This window comes from Carassius auratus, chromosome 19 (assembly GCF_003368295.1).
Source record: "Carassius auratus strain Wakin chromosome 19, ASM336829v1, whole genome shotgun sequence".
Taxonomy (NCBI): Eukaryota; Metazoa; Chordata; class Actinopteri; order Cypriniformes; family Cyprinidae; genus Carassius; species Carassius auratus.
This window is the reverse complement of record NC_039261.1, coordinates 25060575-25079737: the sequence shown is the minus strand read 5'-3', so window position 1 is coordinate 25079737 and position 19163 is coordinate 25060575. Positions and strand designations below refer to the sequence as shown.

General features: G+C 40.8%; 1 protein-coding gene across 1 annotated transcript; it reads left to right on the top strand.

The window, feature by feature from the left end:
- Window positions 1-416: 416 nt before the first annotated feature.
- On the top strand, window positions 417-3055 carry LOC113119924 (E3 ubiquitin-protein ligase TRIM39-like). Its single transcript, XM_026289662.1, has 6 exons — window positions 417-970; window positions 1079-1168; window positions 1293-1526; window positions 1616-1754; window positions 2171-2197; window positions 2326-3055. The coding sequence occupies exons 1-6, from the start codon at window positions 437-439 to the stop codon at window positions 2871-2873; spliced, it is 1572 nt and encodes a 523-aa protein (XP_026145447.1). The 5' UTR covers window positions 417-436; the 3' UTR covers window positions 2874-3055.
- Window positions 3056-19163: the final 16108 nt, after the last annotated feature.

Sequence of the window (19163 nt, the reverse complement as noted above, 5' to 3'; positions counted from 1 at the left end):
AATAAAACCATTGTAATCCTGAAAGTATTAACCTTTTTTTTCAAAATGTAACTATAATCTTATTACTACGTTTTTTGACATAACTGTAACGGATTACAATTACTGGATTTTTGTATCCTGATTAAGTAACGCCGTTACATATATTCCGTTACTCCCCAACCCTGCCTACTATAAATATTATATAATACCTGCTTAGCTTTTCTTATTTATATTTTGCACAGTTAAGACTATTAAACAACTATTTAAATAGTAACAAAGGATTGTCAGACACACTAGTGGTTTTGCTTTACCATCTGAACATTTTTTTTTTCAAATATCAAGCATTCCAGAAGATGCCTTTACATCGAATTGATTTTTATGGATTCCAAGGAACAGAAATTCAGTGTTCTAAAATAGTAGCAAATGTAATTTATCTTCATCATTTATTTTTCTAGTCATGTCATCCTCCAGTGGTCCACTGACTGAGGAGCTTCAGTGCTCTATATGTCTGGATGTGTTCACTGATCCAGTCAGCACTCCATGTGGACACAACTTCTGCAAGACCTGTCTGAATAAGCACTGGGACAACAGTCAGACCTGCAGCTGTCCATACTGTAAAGAAACATTCAAGCAAAGACCTGACCTCAAGATTAATATTACACTCAGAGAGATCGTAGATCACTATAAAAAGAAAAGTCCTGAGGAAAAACCTGAAGTTCTGTGTGATTTCTGTGAGGAAAGAAAGCTGAAAGCCCTGAAGTCATGTCTGGTGTGTCAGAGCTCTTACTGTGAAACTCACCTGCAGCCTCATTTAAGAGTGGCAGGTTTAAAGAAACACAAACTGATGGATCCTGTGAGAAATCTGGAGGACTATATATGTCAGAAACATGAGAGACCTCTGGAGCTGTTCTGCAGAGATGATCAAACGAGTGTGTGTCTGTCCTGCACTGAAGGAGATCACAAGAACCACAACACTGTTCCTCTAGAAGAGGTGAGTACTTAGTGCTATCAATGTTAAAATAATACTTCACTCATAAATTAAAATTATATCATTATTTATTCACCCCCATGTCATTGTCAATTCAATTTTCTCTGTTAGACCAAGTTGGTGATCCAAGATGTGCAGCAAATGATCCAAAACAGAATCAAGGAGATTCAAGACATAAAACACTCAGCAGAAGTCAGAAAAGTATGTGGTTGCGGATGGTCACTTATAAGACACATGAATTTAGATATAACTACTGTCATTAACATGAACTGTGTAGCATGCAGATAAAACCACTAAAATTTTGTTGACTGAACTGGTCGAGCAGAGAAACACAGAGAAGGAGAAAGCAGCTCATGCTGAGCTCTTTACTGATTTCATCCGCTCCATTGAGAGATGTCAGACTGAACTACTGGAGATGATGGAGGAGCAGCAGAAAGCAGCAGAGAAACAGGAGCAAGAGCTCATTAAAGATCTGGAGAAGGAGATCAGTGAGCTAAAGATGAGAAACACTGAGCTAGAGAAGCTCTCACACACTAAAGACCACCTCCACCTCCTACAGGTCAGTGAACATCTCAGATCAATGATAATGCAGTATATGACACCGTAACACTCCCAATGCTGAAGGATCTCTCCTTTCTCCTGCTGTAGATTTACTCATCATTGTGCAGCCCCACAAACACCAGGAACTGGCCTGAGATCAGTGTGAAGACTCATGAGAGTCTGAAGACTCTGAGGAGAGCTCTGACTCAACTGCAGGAAACTCTTCATGAGAAACGCATGCAAACTGGTATGTCTTTATCAAATGCACTGTACAGATACACATGTATTTATCTTCTTTTAATATCAGCAATAAAGAATAAGTCTTACTCAAGCTAAAATTAGAAAAGTATGTGATCACGTGTTTGTGGATTTTTAAATGTTTTACAAGAAAATCAAATAGATATACGTTACAAGTTTAAGAGTTAGAGAAGTATCAGTGAGCCATAATGATTAGATGTACCGATGTACAACTGGATTCCCAACAACAGCAGAAGGTTGGCCAATTAAAAACCAAGGTATCTAACAGCAACTAAAAATCAGGAAACTAGAACAAAAAAATAATGTGACAAACTAAAGATAAGACTATTATAGACCTGGTCTATAATTTTACACATAAAACACCTCAAAGATCTCATGATATTTTATTGTCATGTGTCTCTACAGAGCTGAAGTGGATGCAGCAGTATGCAGGTACAGTGTGTGCTGTCTGAACTACGCAGTTTACATTCATACACAGCCTCTTAACTGAAGTATAATCTGTTTAAAAACGGGAAGTTGTGATGAATATTTTCTTTCTTTCTTTCTTTTTTTTACCTTAGTGGATGTGACTCTGGATCCTCATACAGCTCATCCAAACCTCATCCTATCTGATGATGGAAAACAAGTGAGACATGTAGACACTGAGCAGAAACTACCAGCCAACCCAAAGAGATTTAATAAATGTCCTGCTGTCTTGGGAAAAGAAGGATTCTCCTCAGGAAAGTTTTATTTTGAGGTGCAGGTGAAAGGAAAGACTAATTGGGATTTAGGAGTGGCCACAGAATATATTAAAAGGAAGGGAGCAATCACGCTTGGTCCGAGTAATGGATACTGTGCTGTGAGGCTGAGGAATAGGAATGAATATGCAGCTCACTCTGATCATCCCGTTTCTCTGTCTGTGAGAGTGAAGCCACAGCGAATTGGTGTGTTTGTGGATTATGAGGAGGGTCTGGTGTCCTTTTATGATGTGGAGTCCAGCTCTCATATCTACTCTTTCACTGGTCAGTCTTTCACTGGGAAACTCTATGCATATTTAAATCCGGCCCTAAATAGAAGCGGTAACAATTCAGTCCCACTGGTCATCACACCTGTCAATTTTAATAAATGATGTTTTATTGAAGTTTGGGAGAAGCACATTCAACATCAAACAATTTAGCACTGGTGGTACATGTTCAGGAAATCAATTTAACATGATATTAAATACAGCCAACCTACCTCTGTCCCATGACAGTTTCCTCACGGACGGGGTGATATGTGACCAGTAAGCTATAAAAGCACATGAGGTGGAGACAGCAGCAGCTTCTCCCTTACGAAAGGAAAATATATTTACCAATATATTTCTTAAAATATATTGTGATATATTGTAATATATTATTTTCCCTTTTTATTTTCTAATATTTTATATATTTGAATACATTTAATAATATATTGATGATACATATATTATATAATATATTGCAAAATATACAAATGATTGCCGCTTTCAATATATTGCTATATATTGGAAAAAATAAATATATATAAGAATATATGCCTGTAACGATTTACAAATCTCCATATTCATCGGGAAGAAGGAGGCGGGAACCGGCGCACAATCAAATAAAGACTTTAATATTCAAATAATATTCGCCCCCTCACGGCGACTGACGCGCACAAATAAAAGGCAAAACATAAAATAATGTCCCAGGCCTGGTCCTCTCTCGTCCTTCACGGTCGTCACTCCAGTTTTGTATCCTTCCATCTCCTACGTGGGACTCGATACTGGCGGTGGGGCGCAGGTGTAGCTCATCTCCGATCACTACACCTGGCCTCACTCCTCGTTCCCACGCCTCTCGGCCCCGCCCCACTCACCACATACCCCCATCGCCCCTCGAGACTGCGCTCTACTCCCCCCCCCCTTCCCTCCGGGGGGGACCGCTCATGGGGACCTGCAGGAACCTGGGGGTAGGACAGACGAGGCGAGAGAAAAGGAGATGGAAGGAGGAGCGACAAGGACGAGAGAGGGAAGAGAGGAAAAAAAAAATAATCCGGCTCCCAGACGCACTGCTGCTCGGCCCTCCACCGGCTGGGTGATCTCCTCCGCGGTGCCCGGCGGTGGCACTGGACGGCCCTCGGCGGATGGCACGACACTCCTCCGCCGCCCGGTGGACGGCGACGGCTCCTCTGATTTTGGGCAGCGGCAGGAGTCCCCCGTTCCCTGCCCCTGCGGATTCTGTCACGGAGGCGGCAGGCTCAGGCCCCCTGGCGAACGGCGCCGACTCCTCCGCTCCCTCACGGACGGCAGCCGCCCCTCCATATCGTGGGCGGTCGGCAGCGAGCTCGCCCGTCCCCGGCAACTCGCTCCAGCCCACCGCCTCGAGCGTCCATGGCGGCACATACCTCGCCAGCTCGAGGGCACAGTGGATTCACCACAGCGGCGAGGGATCTTCAGCAGCGCGTCCCTCCTTCTCCCGGGTTTCGGCACCACTGTAACGATATGAACTCCCTATTCATTGGGAAGAAGGAGGCGGGAACCGGCGCACAATCAAAATACTTTAATAATTCAAAAATAAACAAAACAGCGCGTCAGCCCCACCCGGCGACTGACGCGCACAAATAAAAAGCCAAAACATAAAATAATGTCCCAGGCCTGGTCCTCTCTCGTCCTTCACGGTCGTCACTCCAGTTTTATATCCTTCCATCTCCTACGTGGGACTCGATACTGGAGGTGGGGCGCAGGTGTAGCTCATCTCCGATCACTACACCTTGCCTCACTCCTCGTTCCCACGCCTCTCGGCCCCGCCCCACTCACCACAATGCCTAATATATTACATGATATTTTCCAATATACTGCAATATATTTTTGTTTCATAAGGGCTGTCATTAAGCAAAGTGCTTTGTGTGTGTATGTCTTACACGGTCAGTGTCACAAACGAGAAAGCAAACATGCCAAAGTCCAAGCACAAGACAGATAAACAAGGCAAAGGGGGTGATAAAGAGAAGCAGCATTTTAGGCTGTGTTCCTCCCTGCCCTTGCTATATCATGGGCAGGGATACACACAGCATTTGTCTGGGAGCGTAGCACGCCAAGTCAGCTCTCGAGGGGGCTGACTGTCCGCACTGTGAGTGCTTCTTGCTGCAGATACTTCGCTCCTGGAGGGGCTCTCTTCGAGGAGGGAGTACTCGCCAGCATTCCCCGTGGCTGCAGAGTGGTAATTGCGGTCATGGGGTTCACAAGTGGATCTGGTGGAGGGGATGGAGAGGGTCAAGTCCCTTTCTCCTCCCTCGTCCACTGGATCCAGTGCCACCTCCCAGGGTTCGGAAGCACGCTTTGAGGGAGCAGTTTCTTCCCCCCTGGAGAGAGAGCTCTGTGCTTAAATTGTCATCCACGATGAACCACCCCAGTTTGCACAGTACGAGGAGCACAGTACGTGTGGTGGCCACGTTAAATCTTGAATGGCATGCCAAGAAAGCAACTGAACCCTCAAAGAGAAAGTTTGATGAGCGCTTTTTTTTTTTTTTTTTTTTTTTTTTTTTTTTTTAGATCTAAGTCACCGCCTTGATGCCGGGACTTCCCAATATTTCCCGATCTCCAGACTGAGATGATAAGATCATGGTCAAGACCATATTCGGCCCGTCTCATTTGTCCCTCCCTTACTGAGTACAGCAATATCACGGAACTAAATAAGGGTGAATATAGAGCGATGCAGCGGGTTGAATAGAGACTCATGGATTATCTGTCTCCCGGTGTGGCATCATCTCTTAAAGCCCTGGCACTGCCCATCAAGCCGCTTCACACTACATCAGCACTGGTGGGCAAAGGGTACACGGCAGCAGGTCAAGCTTAACAGGCTGACCCGCTGAAAGAGCAGGATGAGGGCGAGGAATTGAAAAAAGAAGATATTCAAGAACTTTGGAGAACCACTGATTTGTCTCTCCACGCCACAGAGGGAAACTGCTAAAGCAATCGGGTGGTCTTTGGCAGCCCTAGTGGCCGTAAAGTGTCATCTTTGATTGACCCTGTCTTAAATGCTTGCACCTTCTGGCCTGTTTGGCAAAGGCATAAATTCCTTCGTCGACATGTTTCAGGTGGCTTGTAAACAAGTGGTGGCATTTCAGCGGTTCTTGCCTCACCACTCTCTGGCTCATGAGGCTGCTGGATGGGAACAGCCCCAGCCGTATGCTTGCTCCTCGAACAGGGAGCTGCAGAAAGTGAGAATTGCCACTTGTACTCCCCCACAACAATGGGCATCGCTCACATTTGAAGGCTTTGAAGCCGAAGGCTGATCTGAGGACTGTCCTTCTGACTAAGAAATCTTTGGCCAAGAAGCCCTGACATTTCTGTCCCAGGGCTTCTGAGGGCAGCCCGTGCTGGGGAAAAGTGGTGTAAACCAAATTACATGGCTGTTAACCCTGCAACCGCCGGTGCTTCAGAGCCCAGTGGCCTCCAGTGAGCACACGTCTCAGTGTCTGCCAGAAAACATTTCGGATCTGGAAAGCTGACAAACTATTAGGAGGTATCCTATTACACCGGAGGTCAGTCTCGAGAGACTGATTCCCTTAGTAGATTTTCTGGCAGCGTGGAAGCTTTTTGCAAATAGCTCAAGATCGGTTCTGCAGACTGTAGAAAGAGGTTACAGAATTCAGTTTGGTTCTACTCCACCTTGTTTCAATGTGATCATTTCCACTGTGGTGGGTCCTGAGCAGTCTAGAACAAAAAGTAAATACTCTGCTGAGCAAGGAGGCCATCAAGGTGGTCCCCTTTCTTGAAAGAGAATCCATGTTCTACAGCCAGTACTTTATAGTTTCGAAGAAGGACTCTCACCCCGTACTTTCACAAAGTGTGTGGATGCTGCTCTGGCTCCACTGCAGCTCCAGGGCATCTGCATACGATTGGTTGATTCTAGCTCAATCGGAGCAGATGGTGGTTTGACACTGAGATGTCCTTCTCGCCAACATGAAAGAGTTGGTGTTAAGACTAAACACAAAGAAGAGTGTGCTTTCTCCATTACAGAGGACCACTAATCTAGGTGTAGTGTGGGATTCGACCACAATGCAGCCACAGCTGTCTCCTTCTCGGATCGGGTTGATCCTCACTGCAGTCGTGAGAGTCAAAGAGGACCAGTCACTCACTGTCAAGCAGTTTAAAAAATTGCTGGGTCTGACTGCGGCTGTGTCCAATGTGATACCTTTGGACCTGCTGTACATGAGACCCCTACAGTGGTGGCTCAGACATGTGGATGAAACCCTGGTTCTTTTCACAGGGGCAGATGTTGGAAGTTTTTGCTATCACGTAATGTTAACGGCAGATGTGTCCCTCACTGGTTGTGGTGCGGTCATGAGTGGCCACCCTATCCGCGGTCTGTGGAGTGGCCGCCATTTCACATGGCACATCAACTGCCTGGAGATGCTGGCCATATTTCGAGCATTGAAACACTTTCTCCAAAACCCTAAGAGATTGGCATGTGTTGTTGCGCACTGACAACACCTCAGTGGTCTCATACATCAACCACCAGGGAGGTCTGCGTTTGTGCCTCTTGCACAAGATGAGTCAGAGAGTCTTTGTCTGTATTCCTCTTGCCCCTGATTGTTCTGCTCCCAGGAGAGAGTGCACCGGGATGGGGTTTGTCTGCTGCTAGTAACATGAATTGTTCTCATTGGCATGGTCCCTATACAGCGTTCCTTGCTCCCAACTCTGTTGCAGTTTTCCTCACTTCGGAATATTCATTCACGAATTTGCAATGCCCAGCATCTTCACATACAGACATTTAAATTCACATCTCGCACCGGAGTATGTGACTGGAGTCCAAGCATTCAAAAAATCGCGCTCCAAGCATTCAAAAAATCACTCCGCTCTTGGTTCACCATTTCCCACTCTCCATGCCACTCCTCACTCCACTGATCAGAAACACAGCTCTGCAGCTAAATCATTTCACTATGCTTGAAAAATCTGTTTTGTTCAGAAAATATTTAAACAAAAAACACATGCATAATACTAGAAGAATAGTTTTAACATGGTTTATTGGAACACTACAATTAGCCCAAATCCATATTAAATGATTAACTGACTGCTTGAATCAGATCGTTGATGCCATTACTATGTCATATGAGTCCACTGGCCTTCCCTCACCCTTAGGGGTGAAGACTCACTGTGGTGACCTCCAAGGCCTTCCTGTTGGGTGTGGCTATGCAGGATATATGTAGTGATGCAGGTTGATCTACATCACTCACGTTCATCAGATTCAATGACCTCGATATTCGTACTGCTCCTGGTTACTCCGTCCTCTTGCCATAGTTGAGCACACTACTCAGGGACTTGAAAGTCTGGCAGTTTGGGCATCTCATTCCCAAAGCATTCGACGCAGCTCAAGTTCCTGATGGGGAACATCTTAAGGTTACATATATAACCCTATTTTACCTGAGGGAATGAGATGCTGCATCTCCTGCCATACTTCCTGCATCTCTGCGAGCACTTCCCTCATTCTCCAGAAGTTGCTACTGTCTCCACCTCATGTGCTTTTATAGCTTCCTGATTCAGTGTACATTTTTGTCTAGCTCCGTGTTCAATCTGACCCAAATTTCATGTGATCATGAAATTTGGCTAATATTCCTATCAAAAGTTGATCACAGATTTCGGTTGTGTAATAATTTAAATATTGGAGAATTCCCAAAATCCCATACTTTCAATTCTTCGTTCATTAGGGACCAGGTATCGCACATGAATTACACTGAGCTGATAGTAAACTCACGGACACAAACTCGTCATTGCTGAATTTACTCAGAGGATGACTGGTTATAATACCTTTAAGTGAGCTACACCCTACATGCTCATAACAAAAATATTTTTTTTTCTATGACCACGAGAGGTACACCGTTTTAAGTCAGCGACAGTCAGAAATCTGAAGCACCTTATGGTGTCCACCATGGTTCATAATTGACTTGGAAAATTATTTCAGAAGAGATCAGAATAAATCAAATATAACAATTTATTATCAGTCAGGTAACAGTGGCGCTCCCAGAAAATTTTAACAGGGGTGGCCAATTGAGGCCACAGTAAATTTTGGGGTGGCACATTAAAATAAAGAGAAAAAAATTAAGGGTTTGCAATATAGACAAAACGTTATATCTCTGTGAGTTCTAGGATTTTATCGATAACGATAATTAGACTATTTTGCTGAGTGTTATTGTGCTGATATCTTATTTTTAATTGTGCTGACACCTGATTTTTTATTTTATTTTTACCTTTACACCATTGTTTCTAAAAGTGTGTACCATCTTTTAGGTCAAATACTTGCATTTGGGCTTTTACCAAGCAAATGCAATCATTATCTGTGGAACATGGAATACTTTAACCTGCAGTTACAAATGAATAAATAATGTTTTGATATTTTAAAGATAAAACATTGAAAACTGATGTTTGAAATTATTTAAAAAATGAAAAGGTTCCATAAAATGCGAAATTAAAACCGCCAATAGGTGGCAGCGAGTCACTGTTAATAAGTGAGTCATTGCGATTGAACCGAATCATTTAAACGGTTGATTCATTGAGGAACGAAACACTTTAATGTTGCTCAGAGACGCAAAACTGTGGCTGCAGCAGGTACTTAACTTTTTTTGCACTTCTTAAACTATTGTGAATTTACATTCTGCATTTAAATTAATAGTACCCACTGCAAATAATCCTAGGGGTGGCCACAGGGGTGGCCAGAGTTTATACAGGGTGACAATTTACATAGTCAATTCAAAGATATCAAATCAATAAAAGACATCAAATTCTCAAAGATAAATCTAGGAGTAAAGGATGCATACCTGACTTCAGAGTGTGTGGATACACTCCATACTACAGGCTTTCTGGTTACAGAATCCCCCAGTAATGTTTTGTAACTCCCCTTATATACCCAAATAAGAAAAACTGAAAAATCATTAAATCAGTTGTAAAAACATAAAGACCTTTTGGCATGTTAGATTCTCGTGGCCCCAGGGTCATACCTGGCTTTACCAATCGCACAGAGACCTTTAATATGATACCAAACATGAAGTGGAAAAAACAACATATTCTCAAGATATAACATGGCATATGGATATTCTTGGTTTTAGGGGAGAATGAGTCAGAGGGGAGATGTAAATGAGCAAGGAGATAGGTGATGTTTGCTCTCTTTGAAGATTTCTTCTCCAGATCAGTTCTATTATTTTATGGTTTTGCATTCGGCATGGCATCTGTTTTGTGTGAGTTTCTGAGTTTATTGGCTTCACAAGGAATTAATTTCATAAGGAAATAATTTCACTCCTTTCAAAGGCATTCCCAAAAGTTTTGATGCAGCGTCTCATTCCCTCAGGGAACTAGGATTACATATGTAACCTTGAGACATTCTTTGGGTTTGGGTTAAATTAATTTAATATGTAAGTGTGAACTCGTGAAAATTTTGAAATATTATGTGAAATATATAGTTTTTTATAAATAAAATTTCTGAAAACATCTGCTGTCATACTTTCATCATCTGTATTTCATTGTTAAAATGTATAAACTATAATTGCATATTCCAACGTGAAAAATTATGCTTGTATGATTTTTTAAATGTATCTTAATTATTCATGCCATTTTCATCCATCACCATGTGACAAAGTGAGACTGCCTGTTAAATGTTTTTATTAAAATAAACTGTTGTATCTGTTTCTATATTCTTCCTTACTAAAGGTTCTATGATATTACTGTGTAAGTCTATTGTGTAAAACCAGGTAAGTTTTACCAATAGAACAGGACAAATCAAAAGCTACTGTAGTATAGCTACTACAGTATATTTTTGTGCTTCAAACGAAGCAAGGCAGTTTTGATTGAAAATGTTTTAAAGGAAGAGCAGTATTCTATCATCATTCATTCACCTGCGTGATTCTGGAGAAGAAAAAAAACATTTAAAAACGTGGTCTAGTTTAGTGTATATTCAATTCAGTTCTTGTTTATTTGTAAAGTGTTTTTCACGATACAAATCGTTACAACGCAGCTTCACAGAAAATTTAAGTTTCTACATTTATTTAGGAGTAGCTTATCAGAGGTGACTGTGTAAAGTAGTTATCCATATGGCAGAAATGTACAGTAAAATATCATGCAGTTAGTTAATGACTGGGGGTGTAACTGTACATAAATAATCACAGTTTGGTACCTTGGTTTTAACGTCATGTTTTTTTTTTTACATAAACTGAACTATAGAGGGTTTTCATGGATGCGTCATCAATCCGGAAGTCGGCCATGCTGGAGGCACTGAACAAAAACAATGCCACTGAATGGACTTGCAAATTTGGCTGATTATTGCTGTTAAAAAAAAATGGTCGAGTTTTGGTCTGTACTAATCGGTCGCATAGGTTAAACACATTTTGAGTTCTGTCAAAAGTTAAAGAGAAGAGAGCAAAAAAGTGATTAAAGAAGGCGTTCGTGGTTGAGAGAGGTACAGTTACAGCACATGTGTAAATGAAGCGTTGACTATGGCTTAAATGTTGACGTAGTTAACTATGGCTACATGCACACTGTTAGTCCAAATACGATTATCTTTGTATCTTTGTATGGGAATTTCACTCCACCCCAGGCCACCTCTGTTGCTGCAATCACCACCACCCAATTCATGTGTCCACCAGACTGCTAAACTCTTTGACTCTTTCAGTGGTTTGAATTGGGTTATACTTAAAAAAATAAATCAAAATACTTAGATTGTGAATGACAAAATAATCAAATGAAGTATCAAGAAGTATCAAGGCTTTCACTGTCTCTATCATTTTTCCCTTAATCCCCCTCTCTCTCATTCTGCACATTGAGTTTCTCTGCAATATGAAATAAGCACTTTCAATAATCTATATTAATTATGCACCTATCAACTGTATGTCCCAATGATCACAGTCCTACTATAAATATATATATATATATATATATATATATATATATATATATATATATATATATATTTGAGTGTGTGCATCATTACAGTCTGTAAAATATGTGTATATCTTATTACAAGACTGCAATCACTAGCAATCAGAAGAATTCCAGTTAATCAAGTATCTAGAAAAGATCTACTCTATAAATAATGCATTAAATTACATTAAAGACAAAAATAAATTAAACAAGCAAATTAAATGATAACTCACATGTATCTGGTCCACTGATGAAGTCATGTGTCAAGTCAAGTGAATTATTAATCATTTTCTAACAGGTATCCAATACTGACTTCAGGAAAAGGGGAATAACCAATGACATCTGAGATAACAACTAAAACAGTAAGCCCCGCCCCATGACTGACAAAAAAAAAATTGTTCACGTGAGCAGAAATGAGCTCGCCGGCTCCCGTTTCCTTGAGTCCGATTTAGCTTTCCTCTCGTGGAAGCGATTTAGCGCGTGCGTTAGCATCAGTTGTCCGCTCGGATAATATTGTCATTGATTTGATGGCATAGTTCTTCATTACCATTTGAGTGTGCGGTCAAAAACTAGCTTAGAGCACTATCTGCAGTTGAAAAACTAAGCTTAGGATCAGAAAACACAAAATTTAACAGTTTGCAAAACTTACCGATGTAAGGCAACTTGTGACACTGTCGCGGTTCAGGCTCTTTTGTGTTTTAGTGTAAATCTGCTGTAGAAACATTGACAACTTAATTACTTATGGGTTTAAAACTTATAAAAAGTAAAATACTTTAAAAAAAATTTATTTATCTGACTTACCACAACATTTCCGTCAGAACATCAATTTAAATCAGCAGACATGGATCAATCTCTTCTCGACCGTTGGAATTCAAAAATGTGCACTGCACTCGCGAGACAGCGCTGCATGAATATGCTCGCGTGAATGCAAACAGATTGTTTACTTTGTAAAATTTATGAAAATAATGAGTTTATTACTTCTTTTTGTTTATGTTTGGTGTTCAACGGATAAAAATTTTTAATCCATAAAGAAAAATTGTTTAGTTGCGGTACATAATTTCACATAAATTCAAAGAATGAAATGAAAGAGCAGCAAACAAGGCTATAAGTAAGGGGCCGTTCACATATCGCGTCTTTTGCGTGCTCAAGTTCATTATTTCAAATGTAGGCACGCAGTATGCGCGCTGTCACGATCATTACATGGATTGCCCATGAACTTTTGTAGAGGGCACTCCAATCAGGACCATTTCACCCATCAACCACCAGATGTCACTTGGACATTAGCACCTATCATACTGTTGCACCACACCCAAACTACATTACCCATAAGTCACTGCATCACAATCACCCTGTCACACCTGCACCTCATCAGCCAATTTCCTTGCCACACCTGCACCTCATTTACACACACATATAAGCAGCACACTCACTCTCACTCACTGCGAAGTCTTGATTTGCTGTGTCTGTCATTTCCGAGCATTTTCCTTGTGTTTGATCTCTCTGTATTTGACCATTGGATTGTTTATACCGACTCTGATTCTCTGCTGCCTGCCCCCGACATCTGCTTTTTCTGTTTTTGATTCTGGTTATCCCTTTATACCTGACGCTGTTGCTGATCACTGCCTGTCTGATCATTTTCATTAAAAGTTCTGCACATGGATCCGAACCTCTGTCTCATCATTACACGCGCTCATAATGTAAGCGACGCGTGCTCGTTTTTCCAGGTGCGTCCTCACCACATCGAGCTAAAAACATCAACTTTTCAAAATGCCGTAAGCGCACCGCAGGGCATGAGACAAGAACCAACCAGTCGAGGAATCAGCTTCATCCTTTCCCGTGACAACATTGAAAGCTCAGCCAATATGAAGGAACAGCTGATAGCTGTATATGGATAGGCATTTTTAACTAATTTAGTAGCTAGTTCTAATTACGTTTTCCAAGCGTATTTAGGTGATATAACTTGTATTTTTTGTTTTAATGATGTGCCTTTTAACATTGTCAAGTATATTCAAAAACTAAACAAATCGCTAATGTAAAGTTCGTAAATGAGGTGCGCGTTTAACCCTGGTATTTTTAGGGGTTTAGTGGATTTTGTTGCCTCACTAGACAGTTCTTGACCATTCAATAGTCCATCGCTACAGCACTTCTGGACAGGCTAAGTACCATACTACCAAATGGACAAAAAAACAAAGTAGATTCTATTATATGGGATCACGAATCATTTTAGTCAGTTCGGGAGTTCGGAGCTCAAAGTTCAAATCATTGGGGTTCGTAGCGGGTTCGCGAATTTGAGTCAGTTCGTGAGTTCGTAGCAGGTTTGCGAATCATTTGAGTCAGTTTGGGGATCGCGAATCATTTGAATCAGTTTGGGAGTTCGGAGCGGGATCGCGAATCATTTGAGTCAATCTGGGGATCACGAATCATTTGAGTCAGTTCGTGAGTTCGGAGCCGGATCGCGAATCATTTCAGTCAGTTTGAGAAGTCGGAGCGGGATCGTGAATCATTTGAGTCAGTTCGGAAGTTCGATACGGGATCACGAATGATTTGAATCAGCTTGGGAGTTGGCAGTGGGTTCGCAAATCATATGAGTCAGTTTGGGGATCGCAAATCATTTGAATCAGTTCGGGAGTTCGATACGGGATCACGAATGATTTGAATCAGTTCGGGAGTTCGTAGAAGGTTCGCGAATCATTTGAGTCAGTTCGGGAGTTCAGAGCGGGTTCGCAAATCATTTGAGCCTAAAATGATATTTCTGACCCACACAGAAAAAGGACTCCGCGGCGGATCGGATCTTCCGGAAAGGACCCGCGAAACGGACCCCTATCGGCGTCCTTGCGCGCAATGACGGATCCGAGACAAAGGCTGATCGCGGGCCCGCCGTTGCTCCGCACAGCATCCACGATTAAAACCTTACCTCCACGGTGGGTCCGTTTGGGACCCGTAAATTGAAACATATATCCGCCACGTACCCGCAACGGACTCATAAAAATACTGTCTCATCTGTACCGGGTCTGTTTTGGACCCGTTTATCTTATTTTCAAAATCCCTTCTGTTCTTTCTGTAGGATAATATAGGATAAACTAAATTGTAAGATAAACTATCACTATGTCTAGTCTAGGAAACTACAGCAATATAAACATACGCTTAAATCTGCGTTGCCTTGAATTTTTAACCGAACAATATTGTTAATAAGCCTAACAGAAAAGTTCCAATACAAGACATAAATTTACTGTACAAAAATAATCACTACTCAATGGAAATATAAAATTGACATTTGCATTTATGGAGTTATAGGTTATAGCCTATTCAGTTTTTGTTAAGTAGCCTATGTTGGCTAGGCTTATCTACATTATGGTCAAAACCTAATTTAATGGTTTATACTGTACGCCTCAGTCGGTGCAAACATAAAAAATATTTTATCTATTAGACCACAACTTCAATGAAATGTTGCACTGCGCAGCATCAGAAAATGAATAACTGGTGAACGACAAGAGGTTCAATAAAAAGATGGTTTATTGTTTAAACATTTCTTTTACTCTGTGTGGATGGAGGCGGGACACGTCTCCTCGTTGCCCGATCTGATGCCAGGTTGAACCACCTGATTGCATGCTTGGTGACCTCTGCATCTGTGGCTGACCGGGTCACGGTGTTTTTCCTCACAGCACCTGTAATCAAACAGACAGATATGTTTATGTTTATGATATGTAGCGTCCAAAGCCAAGTATGCTTACACAATACAATATTTGAGATAGGTATGAAGGAGATTAAATGAAAAAGAAATGTGGCTTATAAAAGTTATAAACGGTTGCTGAGGTTAAAATAAGAGGTGGTTAAACTATGAATTCATGATCCAGGTAAGGTGTGCCGAGCCTTTCGCTTGTTCAAACAATATCAGTGGTATTAAACGGTCCCTTGATTAGAGCACATATTGTATGTGGATAAATCAATGTGGTTTTGTAATATTTTTAAGTTTGTTAAGGTCCTATAACAATCTATTTTGAGGTAAATTCTTAACATTACATTTCATAAACCGGTGGATAAATTCTATTTTTGACATTTGAGCTGTGGGTAAACTCCATTTACTTGCATTTAGTCTTGGTTTACATTACATTACATTTAGTCATTTAACTGATGCTTTTATTTAAAGTGACTTAACATTCAAGCTATATGTTGCAGCAGAGACCTTAAGTGTTTAGGTAAACCATTCCAAAATCAACACTAAATTAAAATACAACTCACATGGTAATTTACAACCCACACAACTCAAACAAAACGGCATTCCATCAGTGTGTATTATTATTATTATTATTATGGAGATCCAAGATAAATGTACACGAGCAAAGTTATCAGAACCACCAGGCAGCCAATACTTTTGCATGCATTTACTTTGATAACATGATGGGCCTGTTGCCCACACCTGGGGTGCGTTTCTCTTGACATGACTACCCACTTCGATTCCAATCCCTAAACTTCGACCGTAGTTGCATTTTTATGCACAAGTGCAGGTGCGCCACTGTTTCACCCCAAGACTGTGCCAGAAGTTGGCATCTCCACTTTCTAGAAGTGCACCTATGGTCAACACCGTTTACAGTGACGGCGAGAAACTGAAGGAATCAGACCGAGGGAGTCTCACAGCAATTTTGAAGATTTACTGCATGTCAAAAAGGTAGACTTTTTATTATTATTATTATTGCACTGCTTGATAGTTAACAGGAATATTTTTAGTAGCCTACTTTTTCCTACTAAATAAGTGACAGTGTCCATCCGTTTTCACTGATGCACGAACTATTGCACTGTGTTAAACATAACACCAGGCATAGGCCTACCCGATTGAACAATTTGTGTATGTAAAGTAGCCATCAGCTGCTCAGGGAGTTATGGTCATACCATGTTTGATTTTGAGTTGCCAAAGAGGTTAACACTTTATAATAACGTTCAGTTTTAAGTCATTTATAAGTCAGTGGTTAAATAATGATGAACTAATCATTTACAAAACATTCATAAATTATTAGCAAGTGATATACTATCATTTTAAGAATTTTTTGTAGATTCTGTTACAAGTCATTTGCAAATGGCTTGTACTTTATTAACTATCAGGGTTAGTACAGATTCTGTAATACAAAATTCCAGGACTTTCAAGGACCTTTCAAGCACTATTTGTTTGGATTTCGATCAGCACCTATCAAACATCTAACAAATATCTTAATTTTTTTTTTTTTTACTCAAATTACATATACAGTATGTCATAGTATCTGATGATTCACTGTCAGGCATGGGGAATCCCTGTAACAAATTAAACCTTCATAATCATCGGGAAGAAGGAGGCGGGAACCGGCGGACAATCAAATAAGATTTAATAATGACAAAATAAAGACAAAACAACTAAAACCCAGGCCTGGTCCTCTCTCGTCCGTCACTGTCGTCGCTCCAGTTTTATATCCCTCCATCTCCTCCGTGGGACTCGAGACCAGTGGGTTGAGCAGGTATCACTCATTTCCAATCACTCCACCGGCCTCACTCCTGTTCCCACGGCTCTCGGCCCAGCCCCACTTGTCACAATCCCCTTAACCATTGAGAAGATATTGAAACAGATTTATAGATGATTGACCTGAAGAATGAAAGTTGTGTGTAAAATTATTTTGATATTGAAATCATATATATTATTAATACCTTTAATTAGGGATGCACCGATACCACATTTTGCAGAACAAGTCTGATACTGTCATTTTTGGTTCTAAACAATACCGATACCGTAAATGTAACCAGTCCCTGAATTTTCACTGCATTTGTAATTTTTAAATGTATTAGTAGATAAACCAAAAGAATATAAATCATATTAGTTGGCTTAATTTGTTCATCAAATATATATTTCTTTCAGTTATTTGCATGCTTAATTAATTGTTACTTTCACTATTCATTGTATTGCGAGATTATATTTTATCTTTCAATTCATAGTACATCACTATGTAGAGCTGCTCCAGAAGGGTTAGGGCTGAGGATAGGGTCAGTGATACTATTGTTTAGACAAGAGTGAAATATCAATTATTTAATCCAATTTTGATACTACAACAATTAATGTGAATTTATTTTAATTATGTAACTTTTTTACACTTTAGATTAGGGGATGCACATCATCTACGACATACAAAAAAAATAACTAACATCATTTATGAACGCAAAGTCAAGTTTAAGGCTGCCCTAACATTTACAAACTATTGACTTTGAATGCATTTAATATCACTTTGAATTATATACTTACTGAAAAGCAAGGTCTTCGTTGCCATCCTACTGAAGGGCTTTTTGTTATTAACACCCTTCCAGTTGATCTGATGAAACACCTCATCTGTGAAGAGCCGGCCCAGAATCTTCCAGGTCACCCTCTTCACATCCTGGCCTCCAATGGTGGCTAAAGAAGAAATCTAAAAGGCAAAGACATCTTTTTTAAATAGTCAGGAAGGTAAACATTTCTAAGCTCAAGTTGAATTTAAAGGTGCATTTAAAATGTTTTGTTCCTTTTGAAAGCATCCAGAAATGTAGAAAGACATTTCTGTTCTATGTTTCTACTTTTATCTGTAAAGAAAAAAATATGTTTTTTTCTAAATTATTAAGTTTGGGAGGACCACGTTCAGATAATTAAAATGAGTTGAGAGGTGGTTATAAAGTATAAAGATTTAGCAGTCTCACCTCAATCCACCGAGTTTGACAGCATCCCTCCTCCACCCCTTCTCCACACTTCTAGTCCTAACCACTTACATACGAGGGGGGAGGAAACTCTGGGTTTGGGCCGAACTCCGAGCCCTCCCCCCGGACAGCATGCCATATACACATTAACCTGTACCCCCTCTGATTGTATGCAAGTGTGAACTCGTGAAACATGTACCATATTTTCTGCACTATAAGGCGCACTTAAAAGCCTTTAATTTTCTCCAAAAACGACAGTGCGCTCTGTCAAAATGTTGACATTCCCTTTAGCACAGCTCCATCTAGTGGATGCATAACACAAACCCAGTCAAACGTTTGACTGCAGTATCTTCTGTTCTATGTGCCTTATAATCCGGTGCGCCCTATATATGAAAACAGTTCTAAAATAGGCCATTCATTGAAGGTGCGCCTTATAATCCGGTGCGCTTTACAGTGCGGAAAATACAGTACTTGGATCGCACCCTCATGGACCTGTGCCACCTTTACAATAATAATGATGGACAATCACTTAACCTAATGGCACCATCCAGTAAGAAAACTCACCAATCTCTGTCAAGCTGGGCCATTTGATGGTTCCTTTAGAAACATTTCAAATGCCTCCACGGCCTCCAATTGTTCCAGGGGAAACTGGATATTTTCAGGCATCTCAACATCTGGCCCTGAGGTGCTGTTCAGCCTGCTGCTGAGGTAGTTCACCTTTGCCACAAGCTGGTCTTGTTGCTGTTTAATGGTTTCGAGCAGGCTAAGGATGTGGACCTCAGCTGCTGTTGACAAACATGAAATATAGCTATTCACTAATATATGCGAAATTAGTCC